Here is a 21,106-nt window from a genome sequence, read left to right on the forward strand (position 1 = left end):
CTTCTGTGTTTCCCACAGCTGGATGAGGCTGATATCTTTGACAGTTTATTTTCACTTCTTCCTCTCAGTCTTGTGCAGAGTCCTCTGTGGACATCATCACCCACCAGGTGTCAGCAGCCCACTGACTTTACTGTGCGTCTGCTGTAAAACAGGCCAGACAAAGAGAATGTGCATGTGTATTTCTACATTTAAACAAATAAAAAACATGATCAATGACATTAATCCCAGCAACTATAGTCCCAATCTAATTTATTTCTATCTTATTTATGTCAGAATACATATCATTCCTTAAATCCATTCATCTTTTATACATGTCATCTCATTTAAACGCAGTAAATGACCAACTCTTTTATTCGTAGGGTCCATTATTATTAGATATAAAGACATATGCTGCTCTGAGCGATGCCCTATTTTTCTGTCAGAGTCAAACAGGCGGAGGGAGAGAGGGAGGAGAGGAGAGGCGGTTCCCTCCTCCTCCTCCTCTCGTGTCCTCCACTCATCTTCTCGTCTGCTCACTACTATGCAGCATTTGAACAGAACAGAAGCAGACAGAGGGACGTGGAAGTAACCGGGCCAGACTTTACAGTAAATCAACGAGGACTAAACCAAAGAGCTGGAGCTAAAAAAACAAAACACCTGGATTTTCTTTCTTCTTCTTTTTTTTTTTTACGCCACTCACTGGAGATTTTCTTATTGGAGGAATAACATTAGATTTTGGCACTTAATATTTTAAGATATAAAACCCTCACCTGGCACAGATCTCACTTAGGATAAATCAAAGAAGAAAAAAGGGAGAAAGGTTTTTGTTTTTTTTTAAACAATAGAAAATGTGATTTCTTCTTCTTTCTTCTCCTTCATGAAGCAGTCGTGTCGCGGCGTCACGAACAGCTGGGTCGTGTCGGCGACGTGTGTGGATTTACAGTTTTTTTCCCCCTTCCTTTTTATGACACGTTTCTGCGGCCTCGTGTCAAAATGAGCGTGGGTTTAATTGAATCAGCCACATGAGTGGAATCTAAACAAACACACGCGTCCCTTTGCTGCTGCTTCTTCTTCTTCTTCCATATCTGCCGCAAATCAACGGCGCCGCTCGCTGTGGGGGGAAAAAGAGAACGAGAATATGGAAAGCGAGGTTTTCACGCCTTTGCTGGAGCAGTTCATGCTCACACCTCTGGTCTGCTGGGTAAGCTTCTGCTCCTCATCCCTGCTCCTCATCCTCGTCCTGCTGCTCCTGCTGCTGTGGAGGCGATCATTGATCAGCTTTTCATTCGCCTTGTCTCATTCATTCGCAGGTGAAGACAGTGGGGCAGCCGGCGGTGACCGATGGCTCCAAATTATCGGAATATGTCGAATTGGTGGACGGGATTTACCTGAACGAGATTATGCTCGAGATGTGAGTAATCTGACACACGTTCAACTAACCAATAATCCCACATTAGCCAGATTATGGACACTACTCTGCCATGTCAACAGAATCTGCTCATCACCTTAGTCAGAATAAGATCCTATCATGACTAAACAATGATCAGATTAAAACCTGTGCAGTAGTCTCATCTGAGCTCACATATTACAGATTAGAGAGTTATTGGAGTTTGCACAGCAGTGAGTTATGATCAGCTCTGTCAACAGGAATGTTAGCAATTCATCAGTTCAGGACATTATGCGCTTATTTGCATTGTAATGAAACATTGTGAAGGTGGGGCCACATGGTTGAATAGTGGTTAGTGCTGTTGCCTTGCAGCAAAAAGACACGGGTTTGTGACCCAGTTGGATAGAGATTGCAAGTTTCCTCCCACTGTTGAAAAACATGCCCTGCCTTTGGCCTTATGTCAGCTGGGATTGGCACCAGCAACCTTGTCACCCTCATGTGGAGGATTAAATGGAAGACAATGGATGCATTAAAATGACCAGTCTGCACCATGCTAGTGTTTGGCACTTCTGTGTTTGGCTATGAGCAAAGTGAAGGGTGTGGATTTGTAAACGATGCAGTTTATTTGGTCAACAGAGAAGGGAATGGAACGGTTAAAAACATAAATTTTTACTTTAATGTGCAAAATATGTCGTGCTTTATCACAGAGAGCGAAAGAGAGAGAGAGGATTCAACACTGTTAGTGTTTATTTTTTTAATAATGATAAGCAAAGAATCATCATTTTTTGTGAAAAAATACACAGAAATGCATCATTTGTAAATATACAGTGCACTGTGACTGAGAGAAGATTCATTTTAACAAAAAACTAGTGCAGAGTGATGTTTACTGTGTCTTCATTTGTCTTCTTTGTTGATTTCTTTTTTGCCAGACTACTGTGTGCTACACTGTATGATGTCATGTTATTTCCATAGATGACGTAGTTGTTGCCATCTGAGCCACACATCCTGTGACGGAAATGCAAGTCAGATCAAACATTAGCTTTGTTAAAACACAGATATGATCTGAATATCTTACTCAGAAAAGGGTCAATGGATGGATTATTGGTATCCTTAACAGAGGGCATGTCAACCGACTGCAAACTTGGGTCCTCACAAGTCTTGAAACAATTATCTTAGGGTGCTTTGGGCTTGTGTGAACAACACAGCAATCGCACACCGTTCGGTTGCAATCGAAGCAATGGAACAGTTTATTTGCAGCGTGCACACAATTTACGAGTAGTATTCAGCTGCATTTACCCACGAAACCGGTACGAACAACAATGCCACTGTCAGAAAGAACTTTGGTAAACAGAGTTCGAGCCACACGTTGAAAAGAGTCTTATAAATGGGCGCTCTATAACCAAGCAGCTTACCTGACGTGCTTCAGAATACAAATTGTCTAGTGAATAGATCGTCATACATGGCGTCTTCTTATCATCGTCAGATATGAGGGCCTTGTTTTCTCAGTGTATCCTAGTTGCCCAGTCAAATTGGAAATGTTTCCCACAAAGTTCTGTTCACAAGCATGTAGCGTTGAGGACATGTCGAGTCAAGACTGCAGTGTGAAAATTTCATCAACCTAAGGTTAAGTGCAACATTGCAACACATTACTCCCTGAATTGGAAGGAAATGCAGGTATGAAAGCACCTTTACTGTCATGTTTCTGGATAAAGATGGTATATTCCAACAGCTAAATACCAACACAGTGTCTGCAGTCTGTTTGAATACACGGTCTATAGGTTTGGAGGAGGAGAGCTGAGATGGTATCTCACCCTGGGGCCTTTAGTGAAGTCGTCATGTGAGTGAATTAAGCTGCTCTTCATGGACCTCGGCCTCTAACCAGCTTTTGGCTGCAGTGAACTGAATGTAGGCTACAAGCACAAAGGGATGTTGTATTGGGGGCAATGAGGAGGTCACACTGTCAGATATCCTTGCAGACGTCTTATTGTCAGGATCTCCCGGATCTGTGAAGACATCGTGGTGGAGGAAGGGAGGGAAAGGGGGAGGGAGGCAGCGAGCAGCTCCACAGTTTCCAGCGACCGTGTCATCTGCAGCCGACATCACCCCCTGAAAACTGCAGCCCTCGTGTCTCATGCTGTGCTTTCGATTAAACTAGAAGTGGTAGCGGATAAGAACAGCAGGCCAGTACACGCACACTCTGATTGTATTTGGTTAAAAAAAGTAGCTGCAGTGTCAGGTTGTGATGGTGAGACAGGGTGGCCGCCAGGCTGCGGGATTTGCGAGGTGTTAAATCTGTCTCTTTTCCAGTCACATTCTCATGCATCATCACAAAAAAGCAGTTTTCCTTTTCTTTGTCTGGCTCCAGGCCGGCGCTTCCAGCCGGCCAAACACTTTTTCATATTTTCCACTTCTGCTACACTCAACACTATCAGCATTCACTCGCCGGCTTTATGGAGCGTTTAACCAAGCTTGCTTCTTTCTTCCACTGTAATTGATTTTCAGTCTTTGGAAGATTATTATGGGTTCCACAACCATGGCACGCCTTCTGGTGTCAAAGTTATTTTGGCAGAATTGTGCGGAGAAGTGGAAGCTGGTGTTCTGTACTAGTGCTGCTATCTAGTTTCAAGGAAGATTGTGGTTCTGTCAAGAAATGTTCTGTCATACTGTGTCTGAGGTATGAGCAGTCTTTAAGGACAGAGTACAGGGATCACTTGTGTGCAGCATTTAGCGCTTTTCCACTTTACAGCTCCAGCACGACTCGACTCGACTCTATTACTTGCTTTTCCATTAGTGATGGTACCTGGTCCTTTTTAAAGACCTGTTCTAACGAGCTTCCAAGCGAGCTGAGCCGGTACAAAAGTCATGAGCACGACGTCCGACCCAAGAATCAAACCAAACAATGCCGAACTGTAGATCGGTTAAAAAGACTTAAAAATCCTGAAAACATGTCTTCATCTCCATCTTTTAACAAGGACATTTCTAAAATATCGATATTTAACAGAGGAGTCTGGTGTATTTGCCGACAGCACTGCTGAAAGCCGGCGATCCAGTCGTGCAGGAAGTACTGAACGGTTTGGTGAACAAATCTTTTTAATGAACTGATTCTAATGATTCACTTACACCGAAAACACCCGCTTTGCCCGCCACTAGTTTGTGTGTTTGTGTCGTGTATAAAATGACGTCACTGCAGTTTTGTGCAGCCATGCTCTGGCGACTCCGCCCACGTTGAGGAAGTACTATGGAAAACAACGTTCCTCATACCAAACTGAGTAGAGTCGTGCTAAAACTGTGTAGTTGGGGGACACAAGGTGTGTTTTCAGTGATGTGATGGCTGAAGGTGATATTTTAGAGCTGTAATCATGACATGAGATCGAATCTCATACCATCCAATGCCTATTCTGTACCAGTCTGTCTTTGCATTAGTCTAGTTGACTTAAGTGTGTAATCTGAATAGTTTTGAGAGAGATTAAAGCTGTAGTAGAGAATCAGCATGAAGAGCTGTTTCCTGTCTCTGGTTGTGTCGTCTCTCTCCTCCTCTTCCCTCTTCCCTCGTCTCCTGCCGCACAGCCGTTGGTTGGATGTCTACCTTCACATTTCAAACACCTCTTCCACATCTCTCTTCCATGCCTGTTTTTTATCCTCCCACTCATTGAGGCTCAGAGGAGTCCTGTGTTTAGGGAAGCTGCTGCAGCAGCGGCGGTGGCAATATTTTTAGAATATTTTCCCCTGTGGGACTTTGTTTAGTGGAAAGCCGGGGGGGGGATATGAGCGGGAAGGGTCAGAGGGAGTGAGAAAGAAAACGAGTTTCCAAAATGGTTAAAACTGTAAAGACCTTAAACATGAAGGGGATGAAATGCAAAGAAAGTAAAAATTTCAAGACCCTGGCTTTTCCAAAGCCACATGGAAACTCCTCAGCTCTACGGATTAGGACTAAGAGGTTTGGACAGAGATGCAGGAGGATTTCTGTCTGCACATTAAAGGAATGAGTTGGAGCGTAGTTTTTGGGGGGGTTGTCGTGTGCTGCCGTAGCGAACAGCTAGAATTGAGCTGAAATGAACTGAGTCTGGCTCTTGGTGTTTGCCTGACGGGATTTCAGGGATTGCTGTGTTTATGTTTGTCTGTGGGCTTTTCTGCAGGGCTTCTGTGTCTGCGTGGGAGTTTGTGTATCTGAGGGAGTCTCTGTTTTTTCCCCCATGTGCATTTGGTTTTTGGACAGAGGCAGCTGTTGGTAGTTGTCTAGCCCAGCCGCCCTCCCACACAGAGGGCCTACAGTAATGGTCAGTTCATGTTGGTGAGACAGCTCTTTGTTTGCCTCTCCCTCTCTGCCAGCTCTGTGTGTTCACCTCCAGTCTGCTCGGCTAAATGAAACAAGACTGTGTCGCTGGCTTAAATTAATGAACACATGCATCAAAACTTCATTGAGATGATGACCACTCATCACAATCATATATTATATATTATATAATATAATAATCACAGCACCTTTCTCATTTCATGGTAAAAAGTGAATGCAGAATGAGAAATAAAGGTTGCTGTAATTATCAAATAACGTCACACAGGAAAATACATCAAGTTAAAGCTGCATCTAATGATTACTTTCATAATCGATTAATGTGTCGATAATTTTCTTGGTGAATCAGTTACTTTGTTGACCATAAAATGTCTGATATTGTTTCCCAAACCTCAGAATTATGCTCTTAAAAGTCTTTGTTTTGTCCACTAACCGTAAGTATTCAGTTTTCATGATGTCTCTGTTATATGGAGCAAAGAAACCAGACAATATTCACATTAAAGAAGCTGAAAATTATTAGAGATCGTTTTAATTATTATAAAAAACAACAACCCTCAAACTCTGAATCGATTATCAAAATAGATAGTGATTAATTAAATAATTGATTAATAATTGATAAATATCCCATTTTATGAATAAGAAATCACTTCCCTTGCGATAGTAAAGTCAAACAGCTGAAAACACGAAGAATCGTTGTCAAAAAGATTCAGATGTGGATTCAGTCGCTCATTCAGCGGTTTGGCAGGATGAATGCTTCTTGTTCCCGCCCGCCCCTGCGCTGTTGGTGTATAAACACAAACACTCCCTCAGTACACAGCATACAAATAGTGTTACTTTGTTTCTGTTCACAAAGACCAAACAGAAGCAGAATAATAACATTACTAACAACAACAACACCAACAAAATAAGCCAACTACTGCATATGCTCCTCTGGAAGTTTAATTCAAGTTAGTCCACATGGACTGGAAGTGGCTAGAATGGATGGAAGTACAATATCTACCTTTTTTAAGGAAGAAATTGTGACAAGGGACCAAGTTGCTGTCGTCAAAAAGATCACAAACATTGGGATTTTAAACTTCTTTAATGCAAAATTAAAAGAGTCGAGAGAGACACTGCTGAGGTCACTGAGGACTCTGAGGTTTGTTTTGACTCGCGTGGCTGAACCTTAGTTTCCCTCACCCTCTCTGTTCTGACAGCTTTAGTGTTACTTAGGATTACTCTGCTTGTGATTGACCCAGTCTTGCTAAAAAAAAGTCTCTGGCTGATGCTCGGCCTCCTGTCAGTGGCTGTTTTCTCCACTCGGAAAGCATTAACTGTTCAACACTGAGGTTCTGTGCAGTGCAGCCTTAATGGAGGCTAAAACTCCCCAGTCAATGGACGCCAGTGTGGCAGTTGTGTGTGCACACATAGAGCGGTGAAAATATAAACTCACACTTGCAGTTTTCCGGCTGCGGAAACCTGAGCTTTTTACTGGTGATGCCAGCTGTTGTGCTTTAAAAGCTGTGGTGTTGCTGTGCGAATGGCTGACGCTGAGACAGAGACAGAGACATAGCAGACAGGCTGGCAGCAGTTGTCATCGAAACAGAGAAACCGGGAAAGAGAGAGAGAGGGCGCAGGATTATCTAACGGTTTGGTGACACCCAGATGGCACTGTGGCCCCTCCTCCTCCTCCTCTGTGACTGACATTACCCAGCCAATTAGATTTCCTCCTCTGTGCAGTCAAACCAATTAGTTCTCCCACTCACTGAGTGGGGGTCAATGAGATTTTTGTCACAGTGACAACTGTCCTCGAGACTGTTGGGGTCAGTTTGTCTTCCACTGTGGGACTGAAGGATGTCTATGTAATCCTGAGTTCAGTATTTACTGTTTTTGTTGGTTATAAACAAGAAAGAGCTTTGCTGCATGAGATACCGTCAAAATATGATCTACTATAATCCAATGCAAGGATTAAAACTTCATGACATGAAGTGGTTTTAAAATGTATGTATTACATATTTTTTAAAACGGTTAACAAAAATAGAATTGATTTTGATTTGATAACAATTACTTGTTCAGCACAGTGCAGTTGGACCTGATTTGTGTAAGACATTTAAAAAGATAACACTATAATTATTATAGAGAACACTATAATTGGAAGTTATACATGTTTTTTTAACATTTGCTCCCTGTCCATTGTCAGTAATGTCCTTTTGTACAGGGGTTTTCTTTCATGGTCAGTGTCATGTGTAACATCTGGCTGATTGCATGCCAGGAAAAGGGTGCAAGTAATGTCTAGACTTTCAAAATAAAGTAGAAGAGGAATAAATTAGCATGTTCACCTGGGCTTTATGTTTCCAGTCCACTGCTGATTGAACCAGATAAAAAAAACCCCTGCATTTATTTGACTGGAGCGTGAATGCTGATTTTTATCCATCACAGACAGAAGCCAGATGTTCGCTGGTGTGTGTGATTTATTTATTTATTTTTAAGCCTCAGTTGGCAGGATTGCTGGGAAATAAGTCGATTATCTAGTTTCATCTGCATGTTACTAAAATACCTGAGCTCCCTTTGTCACATGAGTGCGGACAGACCTGCTCGTTTAAATATGCGTCAGATGACACGTGACATGTCACTGCTTTCTTTTACATTTGGCTTTGTTTTTAAGGATTATTTGAATTAGGAAGTAACATAAATCACCTGTATGTAGAGAAGTGTGTAGTGGAACAGTCAGTATGAACTCTCTCTCTCGAAACTACCCTGTGATCGATAGGTCAAAGCCTCTCGTACACTACTGATGTAGTTTAGACTGTAAACCTATGAGTGCAGAGGAAGTGCAGAAGTGTACTTCTATTCCAGATCATTTTAAACCACAAATGTTTTATCAATAATGCAAATAAAAACCATGCTTTTCATGAATCTATGTGCACCATCTCAATTCCTTGAGATGATTTGTCAAAAATGAATTGTTTTTGAATGCTAATGCTTTTAAATATGCACAAGTATAAATTTGAAGAGGTAATATATGAACTACAATGCGATTGCTGTTATTAGGGATGCATGATATTATCAGCAGCATATTATTATTATTATTATTATTATTGTTATTATTTTTATTGGATATTGGCGAACACACCAAGATCTGCCCATATGACCAATGACTACAACACTAGGCTAAATAGGCTGCTTCCTCCTTGACTTCTATGCTGGCGCCCTCTACAACTATTATTTGTTTAACGTTTATTTATTCTGCTCAATGAAGAAACGTCAGCTGTACATCAGCTGTGACCCGACTTGGCAAAATATTGTGTTAATTTCACTACAGAACAGAATAAATGTCATCTGCAGTTGAGTCAGTGAACATGGATCTGTTAATAGTAACCTCTGACTTCAAAGCCTGTTCTTTTTTTCCCTCAAGGCCAGATACAGTAAATCTCCTGTGTATAATAATCTAAACAGGAAATGGTCCTCACTTTGCCTGTCATCATGTTCTTTCATGACAGAATTTCAGAACTTTGAGGGAAGTCAGTGAAAGATGTGCTTCATGTTTCACCGTGGTTCTTTTCTGTAGTTGGAAACTGTCGGACACATTGTTTTATTCTCCGGTAAACGTTCCTTTAACACATGGACGTACATTTTGCTTTGCGTGGTATGTCTCTGCTTGATAATAAAACTACCATCTATTATCTGTTTGAGAAGCGTTGGTGATGATAAAGGTGGAGATGCAATTAAAGAAACAAAAACATTATTAAGCTTCTTAAAATGTAATCAAGCAGGAGACTAGACAGTGAGTTCATAACATTTTCCCCCTCCTCGTGTCAGTTTGTCTCCATCATCTGTTTCTCTTTAAAATCACGTCGCTCCCTGGATTTCTTCTTCCTTCTCATCTGTGTCTCTGCTGTTCCATGCCTCACCTCACCTGTCCTCCCTCCTCTGTGTCTCCTCTGCTTGCCGAGACCTTTGTTGGTTGTATTTAATGCTGGTTACAGCAGGACATAGTTGGGATTCCTGCTGGAGTGGAGAAAGCAGGCACGCAGAGCTGCTCTCGCTGCTGCTGCTGCTGCTGCTGCTGCTGCTCCTGCTCCTCAGTCTCTGATGTCCACGGTTCTTTACACCAATCATTAATCTGCCGACTGTCATTATCATCTCATTCTCTCAGTGTCGTGTCCAGCAGCAGGATGTGTGTTTGTGTGTGTGTGTATGAAGTCAAACAGGAAGCAGCAGCTGTGACCTTGGGAGGACAAAACTTTAACAGGGCCGTGTTAATGTGAGGCACTTGAAACCTCAGAACCAAGGACGTGAACCCCTTAGGGACGCTTTTAGGACTTTAGGCACTGGTTTGCTTTTAAGGTCAAAGTCGATAATGACGTCTAAAGAAATGTATTCTCACAATTCATGGTCTTCATGTGAAGCATGCATCAGGAAATGACACAGATATGTATTATTTATGGACATTATTATGATTTACACAAACTATTTACATCAATCTAAGAAGAGACAGGGTTTTACTTATCACTGAAATATTATATGAAACAGCTGTTTCTTTCTTTATGTGACTCCATGTTGTGTGTTGCTCTGCTGTTGCTGCTTTATGCTGATAATGCAAACTCAGCACTTCCTCCATCTGTTGCATGTTATCGGCACTTTGGTAGCTCAGGAAGTATAATCCCTTCTGTTACTCTGGGCAAGTTTGTTGCAAAAACGCATCTGCGGGAAGTTTTAGATTCTCATTACCTGAAGATTAAGAGCAAAGTAAAGTTAGTGCAGTGTATGTGTAAAAAAGAGGAAATCTGAGTCTGGTACATTTAGCTTATTATTTAGGAAAACTAATTACACATTTAAAGTTGACAGGAGTAGGTTTAGCTGCAGTTCCTATGGATACAGTAGCAAAGGGGAGGAATGGGAAGAGGCCCCCAATGAAACACGGTGACAAAGACGGGAGAGCGAGAAACGAGGCCATGAAACGTCGAGATGAGGAAACCGGGTGATGAGAGCCGCATACCAGCAGTCAGATCCTCACTGGTCTGTTTGCAGAATACAGTTCCCAGAGGAGATGGGTGGAGGAGGAGGAGCAGGGGGGGTGGGGCTGAGAAGTTTGTGGGATCTCAAAAAAACATACTGTACCTGTTGTGAACATAGTACTTAGTGCTTAGATGCTTTATGTTCATTTGGTCTCGCAGCAGAGGTTGATTTAAGAAGTGGATCACAAATGTCATTAGTTTTTGTTTTGTGTTGTGTTGGAAGAATGACACCCTCACAATCATGTGTTTGTTGACCTGCAAGTGATCATGTCCATTTGTGGGGTGAAGTGTAGAAGCTGTTGCCTCCTTAACACAGACAGATCTTAAACCAGTATTTGCCAATCCTAATCCAATCAAATGGTCTGCTCGTCATCAAGCTCTGCAAAAACCTGATAACGACCCATCCATTTGAATCAGGTGGGTTGGAGCAGGACACCGTCTAAAACATGCAGGACAGAGCTTTAAACAGAGATTTATAGAGATTTTTACAGTTCAATTCTCAGATTAATTGAATCCATAGCATCCGTCCAAGGTGTAAGGATAAAAATGAGTAAAAAAAAAAAGGCAGTTGGTGTGTCAACATGAGCTCCAGTATAACTAGGTTTGATTGTAATGTTGTTAGAAGGCAGAACTTTAATGATTCATATTGTCACATAAACATTTAATCAAAAGTAATCTTGTTCTCCAAGTGTTCATAATTTGATTTACAGAGCCACATTATTCTTGAACCACTGAGACGCGCGTGTACGCCCACTTTTCTTTGACTATTATCCTGTCGGCTTATAAACAAACACTACATTTACAAATGTACTGCATTAGCTGTGTAGGGAAATGGTTTATTAGAAGTGTGATGTGGGCAATTAAGCTGCACATGATGAGCCAACAGTTAAGAAAATGAATGTTTGATGATGTGTAACGCTGTGAGTGAATAACGGCTCATGCGTTTGAATTTGGCGTGTGGATATGTTACAGAAACACACCCACAGAATTACCCTGCACTGAACTGTTAACCCTGGCATGGTTTCTAAAACGAGCTCATCCTCATCCTGAGATTCCTCTTACTGGAGCAGTTTGGCACGTGCGTGTGTGTGTGTGTGTGTGTTTTTGTGTGTGTTTGTGTGTCACATATGGAGACACAAACACACTCTCTGCTGCTGTGTTTGGACAGTACAGCTCATAAGATCAGTCCCCAGCACGTGGCCAAGTAGCATAGTTTTGTGTGTGTGTGTGTTTGAGCTTGGTTGCCCGTGATAACTTTAATGTAGCCTGTCATATGTAGGTTACCACTGCTCCCCAACCTGCCCAGCCTATCACAGCCATGAGAGGAGAGGAGAGAACCTCGGGCTCGACACACAGCTGCATCATCTATCGGCATCATCGGCTTATTGACTGGCTGTCTGGCTGCCTCTGTCACTCGCTGAATATAGTTGCTTGCCTAGTTAATCTGGCTTTCTGTCTGTCTAGACCTAATCTATATTCAAGTCTTCAGTTTACTGTGTCAGCAGGAGCAGGCAGCGAGGAAATAAGCTGAATTTTTGACTCCTCTTGCAGCTTTTTAAATCACCCCATTAGTTTCCTGCTCCTCCACGGGGTTTGGGTGCAAGAATGCAAAATGGAGGCAAAAAAGGGGAAAATTGGTCTTGTTGTGTCCGCCATGTTATTGGCTGACAGACAGTGATGGAATGTGTGAATGGGCAAACATTTTCCTTTGCCCCCCCCCCCCCCCCCAGCCATTCACCACATCACCCTCCTTGCCCTGACAGGATTACGGTCTCCTCTGTGCTTCCTAATTAATGAGTTAAATAGACCCCCTACTATGTACCTTCAAAGGGGGGGGAGACAATGTCACATGACTTCATTTAGACTCCTATTAAAAAGAACTCTGTGTCCTTCTGATTAGCATGATTTGTGCGTGAGTGCCATGAGGTTATTTCAAAGACCAATTAACACGTCTCCACTGCAGCCGATCGACTCGAGACCTCAACTTCTGACCTTCTACTCTGTCAGTTTTCAAAGTCCACTGTGTGACATTCAGAGGGGGTTAATGGCAGAAATGGAATATACTTGTCATAGGTCTGTTTCTATAAGTGTATAATCGCTTTAAAATAAAACATATCTTACATTACATTACATTACATTACATGTCATTTAGCAGACGCTTTTATCCAAAGCGACTTACAATAAGTGCATTTAAACATTTGGGTACAAATAAGAGCTAGAAGTAAGTAAGAGCTTCAAGTAAATCAAACTATGAAGTGCTAGTCATAAGTGCGATATATATATATATATATATATATATATATATATATATATTTTTTTTTTTTTTTTTTTTTTTTTTTTTTTTTTGTCGTTGTCATTATCGTCTTAGTCGAGGTAGAGTCGGAAGAAATATCTGTTTGTCATAGCCTTAGAATTAGCCTTTTACATGTACTTTAGGCAAGGATGTGGTTTTATGGCGGCGACCTTCTTGTGCTGCCGTGTTTCTACAGCAGACCCAGAGGACTAACTAGCCAGAGAGCACGTGTTTAGCATTTTGAAGCGGAAGCTTACTACAGAAATGAAAAAGAACTTCATCCTTTCTCACATGTGAAGGCCAGTGTACTTTCCTGATTCACCTTGTGAAGAGAAAGGCGAGAGGAGGAATCCTCTGTTTGTTGCAGCCTAATCATTGGCTGTCACTAATTCTTACACACTTCTTTGAACTTATATATATTAGAAATGACATTAGAAAATTAAGGGTCAGCTGCATGATGAAGTGATGATAGTCCATGAAAAAGGCCCTAGTGACCATAAACATCCACCACATTCACTGTCCCTTTGGAAAATGCAGACTCTTTACCTTTGACCTCCTTTTTTATTACATACTGTAAACTCTTTATCAGATTCTGCCTCTGCTGTATTTCACACTGTAACTGTACAGAAGCAGATATGATCATGGTTTTCTGAAGTGTAAGGGCACAGATGCAGACATGCACACACATACACACTCATGCATGACTTCACATGCACTCCGCTCCACATGCATGCATGCATGCATGCAAACATTCACCACAAGCAGCCAGGCGTCTCCTCCCCCCCTTCTTGGAGCATGTTGACCGTGTTATATAGGTCATGCGATGTACATGCTTTGAAGTCTGAGCTGTGTGTAATAAAGAGAGAGTTTCTCTTTAATCGTGTTAATGTAAAACTCTGAAATATTCAGTTACGCTGGTGGTGGTGTTGTTGTTCTTGACAAGTCCAGAGTGAATGTTTCATAAATGAATGAACAGGGATGTGTTGAGGGTTGATTTTTTGCTTTTTTTTAATTTTTTTATTCTTTTCTGGGTTTGATGTCTATTTTCTACCCTGCAGGTATTGTTACCTCTGCCAAGATGATGTTTTTTCTCACGCCATTTTTCTCGTTTAATGACATTAAAGTCTGTTAGTTTTGGCTTATGGAAGAAATGATTCCATTTAGGTTGTGATCTAGATCATCACTCGCGTGTATTGACCCTGTGAGTGTCATGCTCCGAGTGCTTTCACGAGTTTCAAGATGATTCAAGTGACCTTGATTGTATAATCCAGCAGTTAAGTTGTGCTGCTTTTTATTTGGCAGTACTTCGTCTTTTGCTCTGCTCTGTATAATCATGTCCTGTTTACACAGGAGCAAGTCGACTGCAACCGTGAATACTGTCAATTTCTCTTATGTTTGAAAGTGTTTTTTCTGCAGCTGTGGCAGCTGTGGCCCTGTCAGACTTTTAATACTCCAGTCATAACTAAATCTGAATGGAATAATAATAAAAAAAAAAATATATATAGTTATATTGAAAGAAATTAGTGGCAAATTTTGTGTTGAATTTTTACGGTAAAAACGTTAATGAAAACATTGATTTAAGTACTAATGGTTTGAGGTTTGTACTAAACAAGCATATAAATATAAAAGTGGGGTCAGGAAATCTCTCTCTCTCTCACATTGCTCCATTTACAAATGAAACATTTCCTCTGTTGCTTTTACACTGTGTTTGAATTTATATAATTTGCTTCGATTAACATTAGTTATGGGATCTACGTGGAAAGCACAGTCGTTCTTCTGTTGATGTGAGTAACAATAAATCTAGAAAAATGACACCGCGTAAGTCGATCAAGATGTGACAGCGTCACTACTTATCAGCTACATGATGAAACCTTATCAGCACTGTTGTGACAAAGCAGAAACACTAGCTTAACAAATCGGTATTTCCCTGGGCGCATCAGTAAATATTACACTATGGCCACATGTGTCGCGTTGTATAACTGTGTAATGTTTTACTAACTTAATAATCACCATTTGAACATACGTAATGTTAGTTTATTTGCACCAATTATTGAAATGATGTCAGTAGACTGGAAAGAGATTTGACGTGAAATGAGCATTGATTTCTTTATTTCGGTTTGTTTTTGAGAACATCAGTTGAGGATGTTCTCTTTGTTAATGTGTGGAATGTCTGCAGCTCACTACAACATGTTGACACCCGTGATAACGTCATGCGTGCTGCTTTATGAAGACCCTCAGGCAGCAATCATCAACACACACACACACATCCTTTCTTTTCTGTACATCGTCTCTTCGAGACAAACGAGAGAGAAAGAGAATCATGAGAGGATTATTGACTTTTTCTTTACAACTGTTTACTGACGTTAGAAGTGAAGGCTACAGGCGTTGTTTGAGTGTTTCGTCATGCAAATGCTTCACACCGATGTTGAAGTGGATTGAACTCATCAAAGTCTGTGATATGACTCGTCGGAGGCGAATCTTTGGCGACAACTGACAACGGATGTGAAGGTGCAGCTCGACGACTCGGCTGTGTCTGTGGTTACTTTACTTTAACATGCGTAACACAAGGGTCCATTGTCGGTGTGCTGCTAATGTTTTTGGTCAAACACGCTCCCACCCTACCACACAGTGGTGTAATTCAGTGTTGAACTGAAAACCAGCCAGTGTGGAACACACTTTCAGCCATGCACTGAAGTCTAGACATTTTCCTAAAAGACATACAGGGTCTGTATGTGAGAAAATAAATGTCCTTCCAGCCTCCTCGTCAAACCTCCTTGAAAATGTCAGAGACCGCCTACGTGAGAATAAAGCAGATAATTCATAGTTTGTTGGTGGTTTGCAATATTAGCCAAAACATATCAGTATTTTGTCGGACATAGATGTTAAGGATAATTAGATGATAATCCACAAAAGCACAGAATGAGCTCAGTTTGGTTAATTATGTTCATAAAAGCAAGGAATTTTAGAAAAATGGCACAGAAATCCATTGTGAAACCTTCTGTAGTTCAGTCCATGAATCATATTTAGGAAACATGGTGTGAACTCATTTCTCTCCACCATGTCATTTACCATGTAAGTGGTAACAGTATTTATTTCCCCTGTGTTGTGCTGGCACCAGGGCTGGTGGACAGGTATTCTGGATACTAGCCTTTGCTGCGGTCACTCCACAGGTGAAAAAACTGTTGTCACAATGTCTTCAACCGTGACTGATCTCTGTCACATTTTTGCCCACCTCCACTCTCCTGACGTGGATTGCGAGGCTCGGTGTGTCTGTGTTCTGTTAACTTTTTCCCTCGTCAGTAGAGGGTGATGACGATTTTGCTGTATTTATCTAATCACTGTCTCGCTCATTGTAGTGAATAAAAGCTATTCTATGCCGTTACGTAAGATCGATTGAAGCTGAGCTTGCACAGAGTTTAATGTGCCATGCTGCTTTGGGGGATGCATGAGAATGTATGTGTGGAAAGGAACCAGTTGGGGTGGTTTGGACACCTGGTAAGAATGCCAAGATGTGCCTCCTTAGGGAAGTGTTCCTGGCTTGTCCGACTGGTAGGAGACCTAGGGGCAGAGCAACTAGACGACTAGGTGGAGAGATTATATCTCCTTGCTGGCCTGGGAGCACATGAGCATCACACGTCAGAGTTGGATGATGTGGCTTGGGAAAGGTAAGTCTGGAGCCCCCTGCTAGACATGTTTGACAATTGATGGATATCTGATTTATTTTATGACATTTTAGTGGAAGCAGAGCTTCCCTTTGCAGTTTTATTGTATCCATAAAACTACAATTATACTATAAATGCAGGAGATGCTGCACATATTGCACACACCTAGCGAGTGTCCTCCTCTCTGCTCACCCTGGGCGCCACCCCTCGCCTCACCTCAGTGTTCCAGAAGTTTCCCTGCTGTTGTGAAAGTGTCAGACTCTGTGTTAGTCTCCTGCTGAATTGTTCAGATGGTGAACTTGAAAAATGACCAGACCTTTTTCTAATCCCTGCAGAAATCCTAAAGCCACGGTGCAGAGGACCAACAAGAAAGTGAACAATGACCCCACACTGCGCATCCAGAACCTTTCTATTCTCATCAGGCAGATCAAGGCCTACTATCAGGTAAGGCTGAACTCAAATGCAGCATCCACATAGTTGACAGTGCACACACACACACACACACACCAAGGTTTAACAACAATCCTCTACCAACAGTCTCCGTACTAGTTACTAGAATCCACTTGTCAGTTCTTTACTGTGTGCGGCTGTTTCTCTGGATGTGAAACCCGTTGAGCTCAGCAAACTGAGCCAGTATGATTCACTACAGTGCTGTAACAGTGTCTATAAACTGTGACTCTGATGAGCAGGAATTGAGCGTGACCTGGCACGCTGCTGCGACAGTGCAGGAATGTTCTCATGGTAAAGCAGAGACACACATTTCCTTCATGTCAGGCTGTGACCCACATCCTCAGGGCCTGGTTAAATCGTAGAATTATCAGGAATAAAAAAAATATATGAAATGTGAGCTTTTAGTCAAATCGAATGACTTGATTTTATGTTTCATGTTCTTTATTTAACAGCTGTTTTCAGAAGTCAAGTGGGGTTTGGTTTAATGCTGTCTGTCTTAATCTGGTTTTGCTTCATTTCTAAACATCCTGTTAATCACTCCCGGGTCATCTTATTTAAACAATCAGCCTATTGTGTAGACTTAGACAATATAAGCCTACAAAAGCTCCATTAGGCCGCCTCCAACAGCAGAATGATCTCACAGAGTCACAGGGTTAAGCACTGAGGTGCTGGATGATGAGATGATGGCACGGGTCAGAGGTTTACATCTACAGTGTCTCTGCATCAGTCTGTGCACCCCTCATCCACACAGTTGTTCCGCCTTTTGTGTCTTCTGTGTCTCCCTGAGACCACCTACACAGTACTATCCCCGCTGTCCTATAGCTTTGTGTCCGTCTGTCCCTCTTGATGACACTTTAGGGTCATAAACATTCACTTAAAGTCTTTCCACGACTTGGTGATGGGATGGACATTTTAATGCATGTTACAGAGAACCAAAGAACCAGGATTTAAAAAAAAAATGTTTTAAAGACCTTTTTGCTGCAGTAATTACAGCAGTGAGTGTGTTGTGTCCATGAAAACACAGAAAAGAAGTGTTGAAGGGTCGATGTGTCGCTCCAAACAGCTGTTGCTGTGGTTACCTTAAGTTAGCAGGAGCTCCAGGTTAGCAGGAGGAGGTAACGTGTGACGCAGGATGTCACACTGGGGGCGTGGTCGAATGCTCGACTCCACCTTTGCTTTCGAAGGTTGAGATCGTTAAGTCTTCCGATCAATATTCAATTTGCAATCGAGATTGTGACACCCCCAATAAGTAACTATAGTTAATAACTGTAGTGGTGCATGATCCCTGCCATGGTTTTTAATGTTGTATTTGAGTCTGTGACACTAAGTATGTCTAGTAAGAGTTCATGTGTTGTGATCAAGATTGCCTGTTAAGCGATAATTCAAGATGTTTGTATTCAAGTTTAAAAACTGTTTGCACACTGGAAAACCAGGTTTTAGTGTTACAGCTGTAGTGAGTATATTACAGCAGTCAGGAAGCATTTTTCCTGTCTTGCTTTACTAGCGCAATGTTGCTGTTGCTGGTTGTAATGTAGCAGTATTATATTTTTTCTTTTTCTTTTTATACAGTAAGTGTGCATTCATTGTTCTCCAGCTTTGTCAGTGTCTGTGCGTATGAGTGGCTCTGTGCTTTACCCCTGCACCATTTGTTAGTGGGGCAATGGTGACTGAAACTGGCTTTGATATATTATGCCTTGGGGATCTTCTGTTTTTCCTTTACTTGGTTTGTCGTGTATCGGTTTCACATTTCCAGACTGCAGACATATGGATGAGGGTGGAAGCATTGGGGTTTTAGGTCTAATGGATTTAACAGGTTTTCAATTTACTTTATACTCCGCACTTTGAAAAAGGACTTGGACTGAGTGGAGGCCTTGCATGGTTGGTTGCTTCAAGTGATCCAATAAATTGATCTTGCTTAAGATTGTTGTAATTTAATTTTCCAAGTAATCTTATATCACAGAAACTCCCCCTGCACAGACAGAAAACGTAAGGGTCCTGGTTGCAGGAACTAAAATCACGATCGAAAGTGAGAAACCAGTGCACATTAAAATGACTTTACTGAGTTTCATTCTTGAGAATCTTATATTACATTTGGTCAGAAAGGGCATCAGGGCGACGTTATCACTTTGTGCCAACAGAGCACAAACACATTAGGTAACTATGTTACTGAGAGTGATGCTGTGGTGCTTTTAAACACACACCCACGTTTAGATTCTTTAATTGAATCACTATATTCACTGTGGGAGGAAGAAAGTGGGGGAGACTTGATTGAATTGGAGCCGAGAGAAAACTTGTTAATTTACCCTTTGAACCATCACTTACACTACATTCCCCACCGGTCAAAACAGCCTTTTAATCACAGGTTTGAATGGGTTTTTCACCAATGGGGATGTGTTTAATCAGCATTCAGTCCCAGGTAAAATAGCTCTGCAATGCATGTAGGTTTTTATTTAACGACTTTGGCTCCGATCGGCATCAATGGGATGCAAGACCAGGGCGAACACGTCAAATTCTTCTCTGCACAGTGCTATGACGCACGTAGCTTTTAGCGTGTCACCATGCTACAACTGGCTGGAAACCGCCTTGTACTGTCGCGCTGAAAGGGGAAGTTTTGCCCCCCAACGGAGGCTGACACACTTCCATTCAATAAACCGATTGCTGACTAATGCTTGCATTCTGGGACAAGGGCAGTTGTCCATTTGGATGTCAAAGTCATGACTGTGACTGGCATTGGGAATGGTGTTAATCGTCTATTTTAGGTGCCTGTATCTGGGTTTAAACATCCCGGGTATACCTGCCAATTTCAGTGTGAAAGACGCTTTAGTTGATTATTTATTTTATTATTTTTACCGAGACTTTGTTTCTCTCATCCTCCAATCACTTACTCTGGCTACTTGTGTGTGTGTGTGTGTGTGTGTGTGTGGTGTGTGAGATCAGATTGGTTGTGTAGGAGGGAGTTGATGTCTAGACGGACTTTGATTTCACGATATGGTGTACAGATCAAGGCTGAACAGCTGGAAATGTGTGTGTGTGTGTGGGTCTTATGATGGTACTGAACCATTTCTCTATGTCATACTGTGCCATCGAAACAGACAAAACAGGTGCTGCATTTTTCTGCTCCTGCGTGTGCAACGTTACCTCTTCCAGTTTCTTCAGAGCAGTGTTCGGGGATTGTTTCCTTTCTCTGGTCAGTCCAAATGTATGCTGGGCCTCTTTTTAATTTAGTGGCCTTGGTTTGGCGTTCTTAGAGGGGGATTTAACGTAGAGCCTCCGCCAACTGAACTAAAATTCTTTGTGCTTTTTCAGGCTTTTCTCAAAGCCTCCTAAGTGAATCCCTTTGTCCTAATTTATGAAAATCAGACTCATAACCCCTCTTGCAGTTCAGTGTTGAAACATCTCATTGAGACCGATGTGAGCACCTTTAGCTTTAGCTTCATATGTCTAAAAAATCTGTGACCATTAAATGGCTGCTTTTCATGGCCAGTTTGTCCGACCGCAGGCTGATTTAGTAACATTTTTATCTCTGCTGCCTCCTGTAAAAATATAACAGCTTTAGATGTCAGCGTTGGTAATAAGAGCGGTCTTGTCCTCACTTTGCCACAGCTTTGGGTTTGGGGTGGGGCGTAAAAGGCCTGGGATCTCTGGTATGACTGTTTAAAGGGTAACAGAGGACACCATTCATGCGGAGCCGGCCTGGACCCAAGCGATTTGCAGAGTTCTTTGGTGTAGTTTGTAGAATGCATGACAGGTTATCAGGCCTTCTGAGGCTGTTTTTGTCATCATCTGCAGTTTTTTGTTTTACCTTCATTTGAACTCTGCTTTTTACATAATGTGAATTCAGTATTTAAGTGTGAAGGTTAAATATTTATCAGCATAAAACCTGAATAACCACAAGGCTTTTTTTCCACCTGCTCTTGAAAAGGCTGTGAATTATTGTGTCATAGTCATTTCCCCGTCAATGCTCTTTGAAGTGTTTTATGAGATGAACACGACTTAATGTGTATTACAGACTGTTTTTGCTTCTGTTTTGCAACACAGAGGTATCAT

At 41.7% G+C, this 21,106-nt stretch overlaps 1 protein-coding gene across 8 annotated transcripts in view; it reads left to right on the plus strand.

Annotated features, from left to right (window-relative positions):
• The first annotated feature begins 463 nt into the window (after positions 1–463).
• LOC131473693 (girdin-like) overlaps positions 464–21,106 on the plus strand; it is a 68,433-nt gene continuing 47,790 nt past the window's right edge. For 3 of the 8 annotated variants that reach the window (XM_058651147.1, XM_058651149.1, XM_058651150.1), the window contains exons 1-3: positions 465–1,180; positions 1,290–1,390; positions 16,945–17,053. In XM_058651147.1, the coding sequence (XP_058507130.1) occupies positions 1,118–1,180; positions 1,290–1,390; positions 16,945–17,053 (273 nt within the window). In that variant the 5' untranslated portion in view covers positions 465–1,117. Of the gene's footprint in view, positions 1,181–1,289; positions 1,391–16,944; positions 17,054–21,106 lie in introns of all 8 variants that reach the window. The other 5 variants (XM_058651151.1, XM_058651152.1, XM_058651153.1 and 2 more) reach the window with 3 other exon arrangements.

This window comes from Solea solea, chromosome 15, assembly GCF_958295425.1.
Source record: "Solea solea chromosome 15, fSolSol10.1, whole genome shotgun sequence".
In the NCBI taxonomy this organism is placed as follows: domain Eukaryota; kingdom Metazoa; phylum Chordata; class Actinopteri; order Pleuronectiformes; family Soleidae; genus Solea; species Solea solea.